Here is a 17,550-nt window from a genome sequence, read left to right as displayed (position 1 = left end):
TCCCAACCTCTGAAGGATGGAAGGCTGAGTCAACCTTGCCTAATGTCCATTTAGCATGGACATTATAAAACTACCTTTATTTTAAGGCTCAGGAGGAAAGAATATATAGTGGGTGGAAACTGACAGCACATTATCAAAACAAATCTCTGAAACAATCATGAGATTCTTCGTTTGTCAGGAGGTTATAAAAACTAAGAAAGTGCTGGATAATGTTCCAAGTTTTCCACATTGACAAAATAAATTTTTTCAATAAATAAATAACCTGGAAGCCTTTTTTAATGGTGAATGTTGAAATTTATTTTGGGCTAAATATGATGCAATAGAATGGAAGAGATATATGTTTATTTATTTCCAGTGATTGGCATTCTTTAGGAGGGATTATAGAACCATTACATTTTGTGAACAACTATATGGAATGTATTTTTGTTAACACTAACATTGACATCCTTTGTTTTTTGGATCATTGTTTGAAGTATGGAAAACATGATAGAATCTTAGGGTTTCATTTTCATTGTTACATTGCTATTTCTTTCCTTATTAACATAATGATAGGATTAAAAGGACAGTACTTTATTATTAATTGCAAAAAAAAGTAGAAAAAGTATTTCATCCCTGTTTTTCTATTGTCTTAAACTATTTAACTTTTCTTAGCTATATATCTAATTTCTGCACTCATTTTTTAAGAATAAAACTTTATAACAAATATTTTGGTATCATTTATCAAAATAATCTTTCTTCTTATTCTGATTGATTATTATAGACTATAGTGGGGCCTCCTGGAATGAAAGGTGAAAAGGTAAGCTAAAAATCCACATAAATAAATACAGAAAATTAATATAATATTATTTGGGGCATAAGAACTTACCAAAAAATCAATTAAATATTATTTAGTTGCTTCAAAATTTCCAGATTTTGGTTCACAACATCCTGCAAAAATTAGTTCTTGATATTTATAGTAATATTGTTAAAGATTATAATTACAATAGTACAGTGGTGAAATCCATTTTTTTTTACTACCGGTTCTGTGGGCATGGCTTGGTGGGCATGGCAAGGGAAGGATACTGCAAAATCTCCATTCCCACCCCACTCCAGGGGAAGGATACTGTAAAATCTCCATTCCCACTGCACTCCATGGGAAGGATACTGCAAAATCCCTATTCCCTCCCCACTCCTGGGGGAAGGATATTGTAAAGAAGCAATGGGTGGAAACTAATCAAGGAGAGATGCAACTTAGAACTAAGGAGAAATTTCCTGACAGTTAGAACAATTAATAAGTGGAACGACTTGCCTGCAGAAGTTGTGAATGCTCCAACACTGGAAATTTTTAAGAAAATGTTGGATAACCATTTGTCTGAAATGGTGTAGGGTTTCCTGCCTGGGCAGGGGGTTGGACTAGAAGACCTCCAAGGTCCCTTCCAACTCTGTTATTATTATTATAAAATCGCCATTCCCATCCCACTCTGGGGCCAGCCAGAGGTGGTATTTGCCAGTTCTCTGAACTACTCATAATTTCTGCTATTGGATCTCCAGAACCTGTCAGAACCTGGTGGATTTCATGCCTGCAATAGTACAAACTGAAAAAAGATAGAAGCATATAAAAGAAGAGAAAGTGCAGAAAAGAAAGAAAAGAAAAAATAACATTAGAGAATATATATATATATATATATATATGTAGGTCTTTGGTTATTCGGGTTTTCTCCCGCGTAAAATTGGAAGTGTCTTGGCGACGTTTCGACGAAGTCTCATTCGTCATCTTCAGGCTTCAGCTTCGTGCTTCTGGGAGCAATGTGTGATTGCAGCTGTTTCTTCCTTTTTAACTGCTAGTGGGGGTTTGAACTGATTGGGTGGGAGCTTGGCTGTGCTCTGATTGACAAGACACTTCCAATTTTATGCAGGAGAAAACCCGAATAACCAAAGACCTACATACAAACACCCGCGAAAACCTCAGAAAACATATATATATATATATATATACCAAAGACCTATATATATATATATAAGTGATTTCTCACTTTCATCAAAGTATAAACAATTTTAGTAACTTATCACCTCTTAAAATATAACAAATACTGTATCCTTTTTTCCCCATTTCCAATCTGTTATCTATAAACGACTTCATAAAGCCACATCATTTCAGTCCTGATGTCAGGAAAAATCCAGCAAGGCTTAACAAAGATAACAACGTATCTATTTTTAATCTTGATCAAATAAATCAGTGTCAACTCCACTTTTCAAAGCTGTCTCCATTCTGCCATTTCTTCCTCCAGAAGCCCCCAAATAGTAGCCCTTGAATGAAAATTTGATTTTGCAATGTAAGAAAATTGTGCTAGTGTATCATGTGAGACAATAGCTTGCTTTTGGCAGGTTTCCCTAGAAACAACTTATATTCTATGAACATCTGGCAAATAACTGAATTCTGTTAAATAGAATGATGGGTTTTGTGCACTTTCTAGAAAAGCAAGATTAAGCCCATTTAAATGGTCATTAGTATATTGATAAAATTATCTTCATGGTCTGTTTTAGGGTGAACCAGGAGATTTTGATGAGGAACTTCTGGAGAAACCAGTAAGTTGGCTTTTTGTATTCTTTTCCATGCTTATTTTCTCCATTTCCATGCAACTGGTTCCCAGGGCAAGTATTGAGGTTGGTCTTTCTTCCTTGCAGGGTCTCAAGGGTGATCGAGGCATACCAGGTCCTCGTGGAGAGAAAGTAAGAAAACAGTTTTCCAGACAGGACCCTAAATTCTCATTCTCCAGCATCTGTTAGCTTCACAGAAATATTTGTTTTTAATCCATTCTCAGTGTTGACCTATCTAGATTATTTCTGTATTTTTATAATAGGGTAATCTTGGAAGTGCGGGGATACCTGGAGATCCTGGAGAAGATGTAAGTAATTTGGAATATACAATATAATAACTGTAGGATTGAAGCATCTACAATGACTTAGTAGAAATGTAATACCCCAAGCGGGTTTTGTGAAGAGTTATGATCTAAAAATGAATAATCATTTTTAATTTGGTCAAATACAATAAAATATGCCTAATATTAAATCCCTGCCTCAAGAGGACTTTCACTGTTGTTTTCTTAAATTTCAAAATAGAAGCTCGACTGCAATATACTGAGACAACGTATTCCCAACACTTCTTGCGTTTAAGGATTTTTGCATATTAAAATTTGATCTCAAATTCTTTTAATAGACTGTTTTCTCAGGAGATATGTTAGCTATTTGTCTTCTTTTTTGTTCTGATTTTGAAAGATTTTATGTGCCTTCTTCTATTTTAACATTATTATCAACAATGGAAATAATAATCTATGATATGTTTCTGAATTTCAATAGGGAGCCAAAGGATCACCTGGGATCAAAGGAGAAAAGGTATATGGTGATTCTCATGTATTTTGTTCCTGATTCTATTGAAGATGGGTTTTTTAAGAAGATTAAATAGTACACAAGATACTAGAGTGTATGTTTTAGTCATTAATTCCAGCATAGCATTCTGAGCAATTCTCAAATCACATCATTCAAAGTATCTATTAGTGGGTAGGAGATCACAGCATAGAGAAGAATGCCTATAAAAGAGCACTGAGGAATCACTGTGTTTGTTCAGAAGTATGTCATGAACCTGTTGTGTTTTAGGAAGAACTACATAAATTACATAGCTATGCATTACATTATTTTTGTGTTTCACTGTACCATTTAGGGTTCAGTTGGAATTGGCATCCAGGGACCCCCTGGACAGGATGGACCTCAAGGCTTAAAGGTAATTTCTTTTTCTATGCTACTGTTCCAAAATAAATTCTAACTTCTCATTTCATTCACTTCTAAGGACTCCTCACTTCTAACTTTTTCAGTACTGGTTGTTGGTGGACAGCTCCTGCCAAATTAAACGTGATTCTATATAGTAGGACAGTGGTTCTCAACCTTTTCTTCACCACGGACCTCCTTTAAATACCTTTTGTGGCCATGGACCACAGCCATGGGCCCCCAAGACTTAACTCAAGATTTAAATCATAACATTTCTTCAAGCCTTTACAGACCCCAGGGGTCCATGGGCCATAAGTTGAGAACCACCGTAGTCAGAGAATCCTGAGAGTAATTTCTTAAAACATACAACAGTAGATTGAAGATTTAATTTCCTCAGAGTAACCTTTAAAAGTTATAATTTCTCGTTTCATTTTTGCATTCTATGTATATAACATTCTTGGAGTTTGGGTCATATCAAGAAACATTTTAAAGTCACTGAATAAAATTTGAAAACGCTCAAAATGGGGAAGTATATCCATGCATTTGTAATTCTTTCTTCTCCAATAATTGAGGAACGAAAAGAAAGACAGAAAGAAATGCTGCTTCTTAACTTACCTATTCCGATGCCTAACTCCATGCTTTATTTTCAGGGAGATCCAGGTTTACCTGGCCCACCAGGCCCACCTGGTTCACCAGGTGCAGTTGGAACTCCGGGACAGCCTGGTCTGAGAGGAGAAAATGGAATGATTGGCCAACCTGGACCTCCAGGAGAGAGGGTAAGTTTGATAATTGCTGTTGTCATCCAATCCCTTAGCCTGGTGTGTTCTCTGAATAAATGAATAACAACCGCTAGAACCCACATTGAATTAGTATTCCATCACTGATCATTCCCCCTTTTTATGACCCTTTGTATTGCCCTCTTGTTCTGGATTTCTCCAAAATGGTGAGTAGTCTTTAGATTTGTTCTTTGTCTGAGCACTCAACCTGTGTTTAAAGACAAATGTCACATTATTTAAAACTGATTCACTGGGTTTTACGCAGATGGGAAATCCTGGGTCCTTGGGGTAAATGCTGAACTCTGTTTCCTCCAGTCTTCGTCCCCATCCTGACCTCAACTTCAAATTTGAAGAAACGAACTGTGTACAACTGATAGAAAGAGAATGCCTGATTATTAAAATTTCCATAATGTACATTTATACCTTCATATTTAAGTATAGACCACCAGTGTGTCACTCTACTTATACAACTGGAATGCAGACTCCAGTAGATTTCATTAGGAGAACCATGAAAAATGCTTTTCAAGTCTGAACTTAAGCCTTTGGGTTGACAGATATTTTCCTTATTAGGGTTTGATTGGCTTCCCAGGGAGAGATGGTACTGCAGGGTCACCAGGACCTCCAGGAACTCCAGGGTCACCAGTAAGTAACCAGGTGGCTGCAAAGTGGTTTAATGAGGACTGTATATACAGTCTGAGTTAGTGTTGCATTGCTACATGTACATGCTCTTTGCTGTCTAAAGTATTAATCTATGTTTTTTATTCCCTTCTCTCATGATCGCTTTACTGTAGGGTACTTCAGGCACTCCAGGAGTAAAAGGTGACAAGGTAATCACATTTGTTTCTCCAAGGTAGCTTATTCTAATTTTTGCTCATTCTACAATCAATCATTTCTTGGATTCACTATTAATAAATGGAGTTTTAACCCTCAAAATATAAAGAGATTAAAGGAATTATAAGGAGCCTCTACTATATAGTACAACTATTATTTCTAGAGAGCTATATCACCTTGCCTTGCCTTTCCTTCCTTCCTTTTCTTTTCTTTTCTTTTCTTTTCTTTTCCTTTCTTTTCCTTTCCTTTCCTTTCCTTTCTTTTCCTTTCCTCATTCAATTTTGATAAAGCTTATGTGTCTAAAAATAATTCAAGAAAGATGCTGAAAATATTAAAAAAATTAACAGAGTTGGAAGGGACCTTATAGGTCATCTATTCCAAACCCCCCCCCCCACTCAAGCAGGAGACCCTACACCATTTCTGACAAATGGCAGTCCAATCTTTTCTTGAAAGTTTCAAGTGATGAAGCTCCCACAATTTCCGAAGGCATGCATCAGGATCCACTGATAGGCTTTCCTTTGTCATATTATGATTTTTAGGGGGATATAGGTATTGGACAACCAGGACCTAGAGGAGAACGAGGAGATCCTGGAACTCGGGTAGGTATTTTACACTGACTCTGGAACTATTTTAACATCATTATCCAGACATAGTGACACTGTAGGGCATGGGTATGTAAAATATTTTGCTTTGAATTGTTTGAATGCAAAAACTTCATAAAACTCCTCATTTCAAAATTAAATTCATTCAAGTGCAAGATAGCCTTTTTTTTATTGAGATGGATTATTCCAAAGTTCACACACATTTTCAATTCTGAAAATTTCTTTAAGTTTTCGAAGTCAACCCATTTCTCACTCAAAAGAACAGTTTCAAACTAGAAGAGAAACTTTGACAAATCAAGCCCAAAGGTTTGAAACATGGTGTGTTGCATACTCTTATGCTGGAATTCTAATCACATTTGAACAACAACAAAAGAGGAGGGCACAGAACTAACTGCGCTAGATTTTGCATGGTCTGAAGCAGAAAATATTTAGCAATACTGTAATATCTGGTTTTTCCTCCGCAAAGGATAGATAGCTAGATTTTGTAAACTAAGATTGTTTACAGATTCTACCTCCCAATATAATTTTGGGCAAATTATATTATATTATTATAATATTCAGAAACCATTCTTTCTAAAAGCATTTCTCTATTCAGAAAAGGACTGCGAAGTTTAAAATGTTGGAATAAAATATAAATGTTAGTGTTGCATTTTGGGATTTATCAGCTGGCTGAGTTTATTGGGAAATTGTCAGCTTTGGCTTGATGTACAGTTGTCCCGCTCCCTGCCCCTGTTATTCTTTTGTTCTATGTCAATGTTTTATTTGTCTTTTCTCAGGGTGAAGATGGGCGCCCAGGTCTGGAGGGAGATCGAGGGCCTGCTGTAAATATCTCCTTCAATCTGCTTTCCTCTGTTTGTTTAATCTTAAGCATAAGCATTTTGCATTTAAGCATTCTATTTTGTCTTTAGGGCCCTCCTGGAAACAGAGGGGAGAGAGGTGACAAAGTAAGTAAGAATGGGGTGTGGGAGTTGGTAGGAGGAATAGAATCTTCCTGCTCTGTCCTATTTCTAACGCTGAAAATAAAATCATTTTATTAATATAGTTTTAGCTTTGGAATGAGGGAAGAAAAGTAACTAAACATCTGGCATTTCCTGTTGCCAAGCACCTGTTATGCTGCAAATCTGAATTCTGTCAAAACATTTTAGAACCAGCCTGTAAAATACAGTAATTACAGTGTCCCCTTTCCCTTACATTGCTTATCTAGTCCTCATAATGAGTTGGCTCATTTATAAGCAAGCACCCAGGCCACAGTGAAATCAGATGAGTTTTTAAAATATCTCTATCAAAGTCTAACTCTGTAGATTCCTGGAAGCAAGGGCTTATTATCTTACTTTTTTCTGTGAAGTGCCATGCATTATAATTAATATTAACCATATGTATATTTATAGTCTAACTGATCTAAGAGTGCTAGATCATTGACAATAATAAATTATGTAAATTAATTTATAATTATACTTTTTTTCCCACTTAGGGCGACATTGGGCTTATGGGGCTGAAAGGAGACAAAGTAAGTATCCCAGTTTTGGAAAGATTAAGTTGCATTAGCTGGTAATACCTAGGCAGTTGCAAAATAAACTTGCTTGGCAAGCCTTAGAAAATACATGAATGAACAAATACATTCTTCAAAGCAAGCCAGCATCTATATATACTTTTCTCAGAATTGGTTTATGGGTTGGTTTTTGCCATGTTTCAAATAAAATATTTTATTATGGAACAGTTGATGTTTGCATTACAGAAAAATTGTATTAGTTCAGAGCAGAAATGGAAACTGAACAATTGGAGTATTTAGATCCTTCTTGATTATTATATTTTCTCAATCATAGGGAGATACTGTCATTGTGGAAGGCCCAGCAGGTCTCCGAGGGAACAAAGGAGAACCGGTAAGTAATATGACACATAAAAACTCTTAATTTCTGTTGCATTGCTTGCACCGCTCTTTTTTTTAAATTATCTTTTTATATACTTCTTAAAAATCGATCCAGATGCTCTTTCATAATAGGGCATCTATTTTGTTTTTGATTCTCTTGCCAATTATTTTTTTCCTTCCATTCAGTTGTGTTTGATTCTGCCTGGACAAGTCCTTGCAGTTTTCTTGGCAAGCTTTTCCGAACGTGCCATAACCACTATATCAAAGTAGCTTTCATTAATTATTTTAAACGTATTTTTTTTCTCTTGCATTTTTCTAGGGAGAACGTGGCCTAAAAGGAATGGAAGGGGAGAAGGGTGACAAAGGAGATTACGGAATCATTGGAGAGAAGGTAGTGGAGCAGATCTTTGAGTTGCATTTATCATGATAGGCAAGGAATTTAGATTGTGCCAGGCAGGTAAAAGGGCAGGCAAAGGCCCATGTTTTGCTGTATCCTGCACAGATAAAGGAAGATGCTGGCTCCTCAAAAGAGCTAAAATTCTTCCTAAAAATCCTGCATGCTATAGAGGCATTGAGGGCTAAAGGAACCAGTACCTGTATTAGAATGCAAAGATAGATAGAGTGAAGGAAGTTGGTAAGGTCAGTGTGATCTCTGTGCATCACCTGAAAGCATTCCATATTGAAGCTTTTCATCCTGCATTTTGAAATGCCATAGCTGAATTTTGTAACTTCTTTTTCATTGGAAAGGGGATCATGGTCAAAAGGCAAAATTAGATCTTTAGGCCTTTTCAAAGCTCACACCCACTCTCCGTAGCTCCTGACAGTTCTGGTGCTGCTGCAGAGTTTTCTGTTTCCTCGTTGTGTTTCTGAGTTATGAAACTGTATGTTGCCAGATATTTATCAAACTATATGAATACTGTATGTGTAGATCACTACTGAAAAAGGTAGTCTCTATATTTAAGTGTATCTAGTCCATCCATCTACCAAAACAATAGGAACTTACTGGAATACAAGAGCACAAGTCAATAGAGAATCCATTGAAAGCATTAGGCCAACTTTCATATGAAGGAGAACTCTGCTTACAGCATGGAAGAATTATGAATACTTCCTTTTTTCTTGAGCACAGGAACTGGATAGGCATTTCTCTCTCTCTTGATCTGGCACTCATGTTTGTCTGTAATTTGCAATTTTAACTTAGGGAGTAAAGGGTGAACAAGGTGAGAAAGGATCTACAGGCTTCCCTGGTGCACGAGGACCCAGTGGGCAAAAGGTGAGATTATTTCTTCATTCATGGTTGCATATCTACTGGATGGTTTCATTTTCCTATCAGGTATTTATATACTGGCTGTTTCCCTTTACATAGGGAGAAATTGGTAAATCAGGAGAACCAGGAGAGCCGGTGAGTGCTTTTTTCGAGTTGCAGTTTCTGCCTACAATTGTGCACTTCTGTGTTAGAGAATCACATTGCCTTCATCTTTATTTCGCCAGGGTCAATCTGGGAAGGATGGTATTCCTGGAACCAGAGGGGAGAAAGGAGAAACGGGACCTATTGGAATGAGAGGCCCAAAGGTGCGATCTACCATGGTTATTTTTATCTTCTTATAAGTTTAAGAGATTTCCTCCGGGTCATATGGTGCTGATCTTTGTTACAAAGATTTGTGAAGCTGATGCAGAGAAGGTATCAAAAGAGAGGAGCACATTGGCTTAGAAAAGAGCTACTTACATGATGGAGTCAGAAGCTACACAAAAGCATTGGTGCCGTGGTTGTGCAGTAGTTAGAATGCAGTATTGCAGGCTATTTCTGCTGACTGCCAGCAGTTCAATTCTCACTGACTCAAGGTTGATTCAGCCTTTTACCAACCTTTCTGAGGTTGGTAAAATGAGGACCCAGATTGTTGGGGGCAATACGCTGACTTAGAGTGGGCTATAAATCACTATGAAGTAGTATATACTGTAAGTAATTGCTATTAGGTTTAATTGCAAAAAGAGCAGCCTAGCCCTTATACTGACAAGGAGGTTAGATCTCTGCATGCCAGTTTGCGTCATATTTCACAGGAGATAAAAATTTGGACAGAGGTTCCAATCTTTTTTTAAACAGGCCTTTATCTTACCAATGTCTTATGGATTTCAAAGTATTGTATTATAAATTGTCACAGTAGTTTTTGCTTTTTTAATGTTGCTTGTGTTATATTTGGTAGGGGCTTTTTGTTTCTTTGCTTTTCCTCTCTTCTTGTTTTTAGAAAAACAATTCTAAAAATAAGTACAATCAATAATTGGGGATGTGCATCAATGTTATATTTATTTGAGGTGCTCATTTAAATATCTGTTACAGGGCGATCGAGGAATGAAAGGAGCCTGTGGCCAAGATGGAGATAAGGGTGAGAAGGTGATTGCCAGATTTACTCTTTGATTTCTTTGCATTATGAGACATTAAGTAAAAACTAAAAACTACTTGGGGAAGAACTAAAATACTTTGACAGACATTAAGGCAAAGGAGCAGAATTTTTTTTATGAAACAGAATGGTTCTTACATCTTATTCTCTGATAAAAGAAGCCACCAATAGCAGGGATTTAGAAAAGAAATGCATCTTTGCTTGAATATATCTGAGATGCAAAGAATTACTTAGGACCATTTGGCAAAGAAAATTTATTTATGTAGACTGGTATGAACATCTCTGCAGTGATTATTTTTCCAGCGGTGCTCTCTGTCAGAGTTTGTTGCAGCACACACAATCAGACAATACAACAGGATTCAAAACTTCTTTATATATATAACAACATATAAGGCAAATATACAATACCCATGCTGGTTTTTCCAATGTAGCAGAGAGAAGAGATTGTAAGTAGGTACAAACACAGGCCAGGGACAGCAGAGACAAGACTTCTCCTATATACAGAACAGTTGAGTTAAGCCACGCCCAGGCTCCAAACTGTTTCAGTCACCAAACAGCCCTCATTGGCTGACCTGTTGCTATGCCTATTCCAGTTCATGAATATGTCTACGCTGACACTCTCTATGGAAAATTTCTGGCTATCATTGTATTTAGAATGCACCAACAAATATGTGCAATGGAAGAATTCTGGGAACCCATGGAGCGGCACTTATATATTGACTTTAGAATTATTTGTATGAACTCACATAAATGATAAGGCAATGTTGGGTCTGATAGACAAATATATGAAATGGCTCATAAACATTTCCTTGTTTGTTCATTTAAGAGGAACTTGGAAAGCATTTCTTACATGCCAGTGAATATGAGTGTTGGGGAAAGAATTCAGTTACTAGGTTTTTGGCCATGCTGATATGATGAGGGTTGCCACTTGTTCGGACTCAGGATGCAAACTTATGCAGACACATTTACTACAACTAGGCAAATAACAATAGACAAAATCATAAATCAGGGTTTTTGCAAAGGGTGCTTGCCTAAATAATTCTGTTTAAAGCTCAAACAGTACCAAGGTCATGGTCCAAATTCATTCCAGGAGTCAAAGAGCCAAATGGAACAGTCTGCCAGTCTAGTAGTCAAGGATTCAAGAGTAAGGTAACATAGGAACAGAAGTCCTCAATTGAAGTTCCAAGCAACCAATGAAGACTGAAGACAAAGTAGCAACATTAATCTACCTGCAAACAGCTGGCTGCAATTACTCAGGCCTTGCCCTTTGCCTAGCAAGGAGCCTCACTGAACAACCTTGCTCAGCTCACTGATGTATGTTTCAAGATCTGGGGTTTCGGGGTTGTACCTCATCATCCAATTGCTCCAGCTGATCGGGAGATGCCTGAGGTTGATCAGCCTCAGATTAATCATAGTTTGATTATTCCCAAATAATCTACAGACTCAGCTACAGCAATGTTGTCAGCTTCGGAATCAGATTTGGAACTGAATTGTGCCCCATGCCACAACCGTTGTTCACAAGACTGTCCTGATCACATATTTAAAGTATCTAATCTCAAAATTAGGGACTAAAAGAATGGAGTTGAACTTTGTATCCTTTATTTTACCACACATCTTTTGGATCCATCCTTCTATCCCCAACTTCTATTGAGCAAAGCTGACAGAAATATGCTTCAAATTATGAAACAATCAGAGGCAAAGTGAGAGATTACCTCCTCTTATTTATCTTCCTGATTTGTGGTCGAAATTGGGAGTGCCTGTTTCTATAAATAAATTGGGGCAGGGATATTTGGCTGTATCAAATGCTATTCTGTCCACTTGCTTTTTGAGAAGATAACTTTTGTTTGTTTTTAAGATGTATAATGATAATTTGAAATATTGTAAAAAAAAAACATAATGGAAGATGGGAAGTGAAAATATTCAGCCCTCTGAAGAGACAATTGAAATCAACAGTAAAAAATAAATAATTGTTTTTCTTCCACCAGCTTCTCTCAGGTTACATACAAGGCTCTCCTTCTTAAGGGGAGAATTCTGGTCATGTCTAGAATTCTGGACATTTTTATAATCTGTTCTGGGATAGATATATAATAATTTGGGGAATCTTTATCATAGCAAAGACCTTCACTAAGTTTGTTGCAATATTGGCGTCTACATTTTTTTTTGCCTTCCCCTTTCCAGATAAAACATTTCCCCCTTCTGTTCTAGGGAGAGCCGGGGTTACCAGGCCGAGTGGGCCTTACTGGAAGGAAGGGTGATCCTGTAAGTGTCTCAAGTTTCTTCTAATGGGGCAGTAGAGGAGGCCATATATTTGGACAGAAGAGCCTATACCTTTTGTTTTGTTTTCCTAGGGAGAGATTGGCACACCTGGGTCACCAGGAATCCCTGGGAAGGAAGGCCTCATTGGTCCAAAGGTATAGAATAATGAATAGATGATATAATAATGCAGTAAAAAAACATCATAGAATAGTATAGTGCAAAGCTGACTGGAAAATTCTGAGAGTTGAAGTATGCACCTCTTCACGTTGCCAAGGTTGAGAAACACTGATATAGAGTAATGAACTTATATGGGAAGAAGAGTAAATGCTAGCACTGCAAACGAAAGATACATGACTCTAAGGAGCTTAATGGCTGATGTCCAAGATGCTCATACTGTGGATTATGGGGAATAGAGGCAGCCCAGATTTGATGTATATACTTAGTATATATAAAGTGTCAGTAGATCAGTATTAAAGTATCGATTGGGGATGTGTGTGTGTGTGAATATATTTTCCTACATCCCAGAGAGGCTTCCTTAACACCCACAGTTCAGAGGTTGGAGTTGCCTTGCAATATTGTTGTCTATGTAAGATTTGAACTTGGGGAGGGATTGGTAATGGTGGTGTCTCCAGTTTGATTGGTTCAATCAATCACCAATAAATCAGCCTTGATGAAGTTTTTTTTACCATGAACTAAGTTTTTTATTTTTTGCATATGTAAGATATACGCACATACATGCATACATAAACACATATATGCACACTGTGAGGGGGAGTGATATGACTACCTGATTTACTTCTATACAGACCACACCATTTATATATTTATTTATTTTCCCCATAGGGTGACAGAGGATTTGACGGCCAGAAAGGATCCAGAGGCGATCAGGGAGAAAAGGGGGAAAGGGTGTGCTATTCTTTCACTTACGAGTAATGGAAAAAAAAATCAATATAATAACATCTGTATACTTTAAAGATCTGAAATTCAGTGAAATGCCATGCTCTTAAAAGCTGTACTTGGAGACAAATAGATATAGATGATATATCTAGATATGGGTATAGATAAATGAATATATAAAATCCTTACTTTGGATGAGTTCTCCTATTTAATTTGCAATTAAAAGCAATAGAAATTCACCTATAAAGAAATTAATATTTTGGTTTTCTACTTCAAATTGCCTAGATTTCAATCCCTTTGAGGGCCAGTTCTCACAATAGGAGAAATGCTTGTAACCAAACTTGTCCCATATCTAAACAGATGGAATTATTCTTCCAGTCCCAAAACATAGTAGTTTGAAACCTTGATTTAATTATAATTAGGGCTTGTATTTAATACATAGCAGTTGCTGGAGTTCTTTCATAATCATTTTATTAGTTATAGTCTCAAAAGCACACCTTCGTATCAGAGTTATGTGTCTTTGAACTTTTACTTGCTCCAGCTGAAACATTCTAAAAAGCATCTTAAATTAATTATGCTGATAACATATCCTCTGAAACCTTTAAGTTTAATTTTCATAACATAATTAGTTTTCCAAAATCTTAAAATGGTCCTCTTGTATGTTTATTCATCATTAGAGAAACATATGCAGAAACTATTTTAACCCTATTCATGGTGCAACCTCAGTTAAGAACATTACAAGTTACAAGATTTCTGCTTTTGGGAAGATTGCCAGGACTTTACCTTTTAAAACAGATCTAGGCTTATGTGCATAATGAGGATAATATAATAAGTAATAGTATAAGTAAAAGTAACAGTAAACCTGAATTACACAAAAATAGGAGATTGCAATAGCAGACTTATATACCACTTCACAGTGCTTTACAGCCCTTTCTAAGCGGTTTACAGAGTCAGCGTATTGCCCCCAACAATCTGGGTCCTCATTTTACCCACCTCAGAAGGATGGAAGGCTGAGTCAGCCTTGGGCCTGCTGAGATTTGAACTGCCAAATTGCAGGCAGCCAGCAGTCAGCAGAAGTAGCCTGCAGTACTGCACTCTAACCACAGCACCACTGTGGTCAATACCACTGAAAGAAGTCATAAATGAGTATTTATATATATAATCCTTCTTACTGGATTCATAGAGATACTAAATTGAGATTACTTTTCCGTACATAGAGTCTTCTGCTGAAATCAGAAAAATTCAACAGGATTGACAAAAGCTAAAATTATTTTGAACAGTTGTCCTCAAATATTTTTTGCAAAAATATGATACAATAAAAAGAAAGTTGTTGTTTTTAAATATTTAGACACAATTTTAACAAGATTGAAATACTCCATTCTGCAAAAATAGATCAGATGTTCAAAAAGAAATAATATTCTAATTCTATACAAACTCCTACATTCCAACCTAGTTAGCAGAATATTGATCCATGCAGGAATAGGATAATTAAATTTTTTTGCAAGTGAAATCTCTATGTAAAAATTCTTCAAATCTCTATTGGTAGGGTACTCCAGGGATTATAGGTTCCCCAGGACCTGTAGGAAATGATGGGCCCCCTGGGCCTCCTGGTCCACCTGGCAACATTGGCCCCAAAGGCCCAGAAGGAATTCAAGGACAGAAAGTAAGTATTCACCATTGGACTATTTCATTGTTATTGTCAATACTTTAGGTCAAGGTTTCCCAACCTTGGCAACTTTAAGAGTGTGGACTTCAACTTCCAGAATTCCCCAGCCAGAATGGCTGGTTGAGGAATTCTGGCACTTGAAGTCCATGCATCTTAAAATTGCTAAACTTGAGAATCGCTGCTATAGATTATCCTGTGCAGAATTGCCTTATATAACATTTTATGTCCTGGTGCTTCTTGTAATCAAATGATAAGCAAATATTGCATTTTAATCTCAACAAAAGAACAGTATGGCTGGACTGCACTTTGCTTTTTCCTCCTTCTTTTGCTCATTCCTTTCCACTTTAATCTAACTAACATAATCCAACTAACACTCAACTCCTACCTTTAGTAGCCTGCTCTATGCCAACCTTTAGTAGGAGGTAGATTCTTAAACTCTTGGTTAATGATATCCTGGGCAAAGTGCAGCTCTCGACGTATAGGTGCTACATGGAAGACCATCAGTGCTTGAGCCATTGCATTATGGATCAGATGAGGCTTCCAAGGGATCTTCAGGGGCAGCCTGCATAGGGTGAACTGGAGTCATGCAAATGGGAGATGATTGAAACGTGAGCTGTATGAAGAGCCCCCTCCCCAGTTTAGAACTGGTTATAATTGATGCACCAGATGTAACTGCAAAGTCATGTGAGTCACAGCTGTTGCCTGCTCCTTGAACAGGTGCTGCGAGTCCAGAGCACTTTGAACTTATGAATCATTTCTACACAAAGGCACATGACATACTAATCTCAGTTCTTTTTAAAAAGTAGCAGTCCCTAACTTTAAACCCATTTTTCTTAACTTATTTTCTTCTTTTCCATTTCTCCCAAGAAATAAAAACAAGGCCGATTGCTGTATTGAAAGCAATAAAACCTAAAATTAAACAAAACCATTAAGTGTCAAAAATAACCCAGAGACCATTGGTAGTATGATATATCATCACTAACATCATTAGCATTATTCAACATGAGTGCTGCACAGTGGTACAGATTGATAAGATGTACCTCTTCAAAACACCATTTCTGGGAAGGGAGGGAGGAAGGGAGAAAGTAAGAAAGGGCTAGAGGGGGTGTCTGGCCCTATGAAATGACTCCATTTTGAGGATCCTATGTGATGATATGATAGATGTGCTTGGTTTCCTCTTATAGGGTGAAAGAGGCCCTGCTGGTGAGAGAGTTGTAGGAGCTCCAGGACCACCAGGCACGACTGGAGAAAGAGGAGAACAGGTTTGTAAATACATTGTGAATTATCTTTACTTACCAGAATGCTTTCTCCCTCCCTCCATCCCTATTTCGGAAATTAAGGGGGTATGAGCAAACTCTAACTCAACAGCTACTTCGATATACTTGAATATATTTCCAAATATGTCCTGGCCATGCTATAGTTTGACTGTTCCAAACAGATTGACCAGAAACTCTTAGGTTCACATATTCATTGATGGCCATCCAGTTTGACAGAAGATTTACTATGGTTGGGCATATTATTTAAATCTATTGTGATTTATGTAATAATCCATGGCTTACTTAGCCTTTGGTGTGAAACCAATCTAAATCGGAATGATGCCAAGCTAATTTGCTTTTGATATCCAATTTTACTTATAGATCATATACATTTTTAAAAAAAAATAAAAATGTGTATCTCAGATATGCTCCCAAATGAGCATATTTTTCAGCACCAAATGCTTTGATTTAATAACTTTGTTTTTTTGTTTGCATGTTGACAGGGAAATCCAGGACTTGATGGCTTAAGAGGAGAAAAAGGAGTACCTGGCATGACGGTGAGGGAAAAGGCCTTTCCAATATATTGGCTTGAGGACATTTGTCTATTGTTTTTGCCAGCTTTCTACTTGTGAATGAAACTGAAGCCTAGTAACATTCTGAATCAGAATCCTGAGACAGGATTGGGATTTGCTGCAGCAGCAAGTTTTTTTTTCTTTACCAAAAATTACATTTAATTAAGCACGCTACTTGATTGCTCACATTCCAGACTTTTATAAGTCTCTCTTTTGTATTTTGCTTTGACTTGGATGCTGCTTTGGAAGGTTTTGATGAAAAAAATGGAAAGGATTATTTCCCACATTTATGGGAGGCCTAGACACAGTGCTGGCTTGGGAGCAGACCTTGCCCTTTGAAATACCTTCCCCTTGAGATTCAGCAGACCCCTATTCTCCTCTCCTTCTAGAAAGCATTAAAGACCTGGTTCTTCCCAAAGCTTTGTGGTTCAGTGAAGCTGGAGCTTAGTAAAGTTGTATATTGATGGGGGGAGTATTGTTTAGGGCAGGGGTGTCAAACTCGATTTCACTGAGGGCTGCATCAGGGATGTGTTTGACCTCAGTGGGCCAGGGGTGTGCGTCCGGTGGCATAGCCAGCTTGACATCACTCAAGACTCTGTTTTTGGCCACAACGGCTTCTTGCAGCCCTCTGCCAGCGAAAATGGAGCTCGGGGAGGCCGCAAGCTGTCGTAGCCAAAAACAGAGCCCAGACAG

At 37.3% G+C, this 17,550-nt stretch overlaps 1 protein-coding gene across 4 annotated transcripts in view; it reads left to right on the top strand.

Moving 5' to 3' along the window:
* COL7A1 (collagen type VII alpha 1 chain) overlaps window positions 1–17,550 on the top strand; it is a 144,026-nt gene that overhangs the window by 114,930 nt on the left and 11,546 nt on the right. For all 4 annotated transcript variants that reach the window (XM_058167156.1, XM_058167158.1, XM_058167157.1 and 1 more), the window contains exons 91-115: window positions 761–796; window positions 2,524–2,565; window positions 2,665–2,709; window positions 2,841–2,885; window positions 3,337–3,372; window positions 3,698–3,757; window positions 4,392–4,517; window positions 5,088–5,159; window positions 5,309–5,344; window positions 5,888–5,947; window positions 6,727–6,771; window positions 6,859–6,894; window positions 7,422–7,457; window positions 7,774–7,830; window positions 8,137–8,208; window positions 9,016–9,087; window positions 9,181–9,216; window positions 9,306–9,386; window positions 10,150–10,203; window positions 12,416–12,469; window positions 12,559–12,621; window positions 13,310–13,372; window positions 14,910–15,026; window positions 16,214–16,291; window positions 16,789–16,842. In XM_058167156.1, the coding sequence (XP_058023139.1) occupies window positions 761–796; window positions 2,524–2,565; window positions 2,665–2,709; window positions 2,841–2,885; window positions 3,337–3,372; window positions 3,698–3,757; window positions 4,392–4,517; window positions 5,088–5,159; window positions 5,309–5,344; window positions 5,888–5,947; window positions 6,727–6,771; window positions 6,859–6,894; window positions 7,422–7,457; window positions 7,774–7,830; window positions 8,137–8,208; window positions 9,016–9,087; window positions 9,181–9,216; window positions 9,306–9,386; window positions 10,150–10,203; window positions 12,416–12,469; window positions 12,559–12,621; window positions 13,310–13,372; window positions 14,910–15,026; window positions 16,214–16,291; window positions 16,789–16,842 (1,476 nt within the window). The remainder of the gene's footprint in view (window positions 1–760; window positions 797–2,523; window positions 2,566–2,664; window positions 2,710–2,840; window positions 2,886–3,336; window positions 3,373–3,697; window positions 3,758–4,391; window positions 4,518–5,087; window positions 5,160–5,308; window positions 5,345–5,887; window positions 5,948–6,726; window positions 6,772–6,858; window positions 6,895–7,421; window positions 7,458–7,773; window positions 7,831–8,136; window positions 8,209–9,015; window positions 9,088–9,180; window positions 9,217–9,305; window positions 9,387–10,149; window positions 10,204–12,415; window positions 12,470–12,558; window positions 12,622–13,309; window positions 13,373–14,909; window positions 15,027–16,213; window positions 16,292–16,788; window positions 16,843–17,550) is intronic.

This window comes from Ahaetulla prasina, chromosome 2, assembly GCF_028640845.1.
Source record: "Ahaetulla prasina isolate Xishuangbanna chromosome 2, ASM2864084v1, whole genome shotgun sequence".
NCBI classification, from domain to species: domain Eukaryota; kingdom Metazoa; phylum Chordata; class Lepidosauria; order Squamata; family Colubridae; genus Ahaetulla; species Ahaetulla prasina.
Note: the sequence above shows the minus strand (reverse complement) of the source record. Positions and strands in the feature narration are given on the sequence as shown.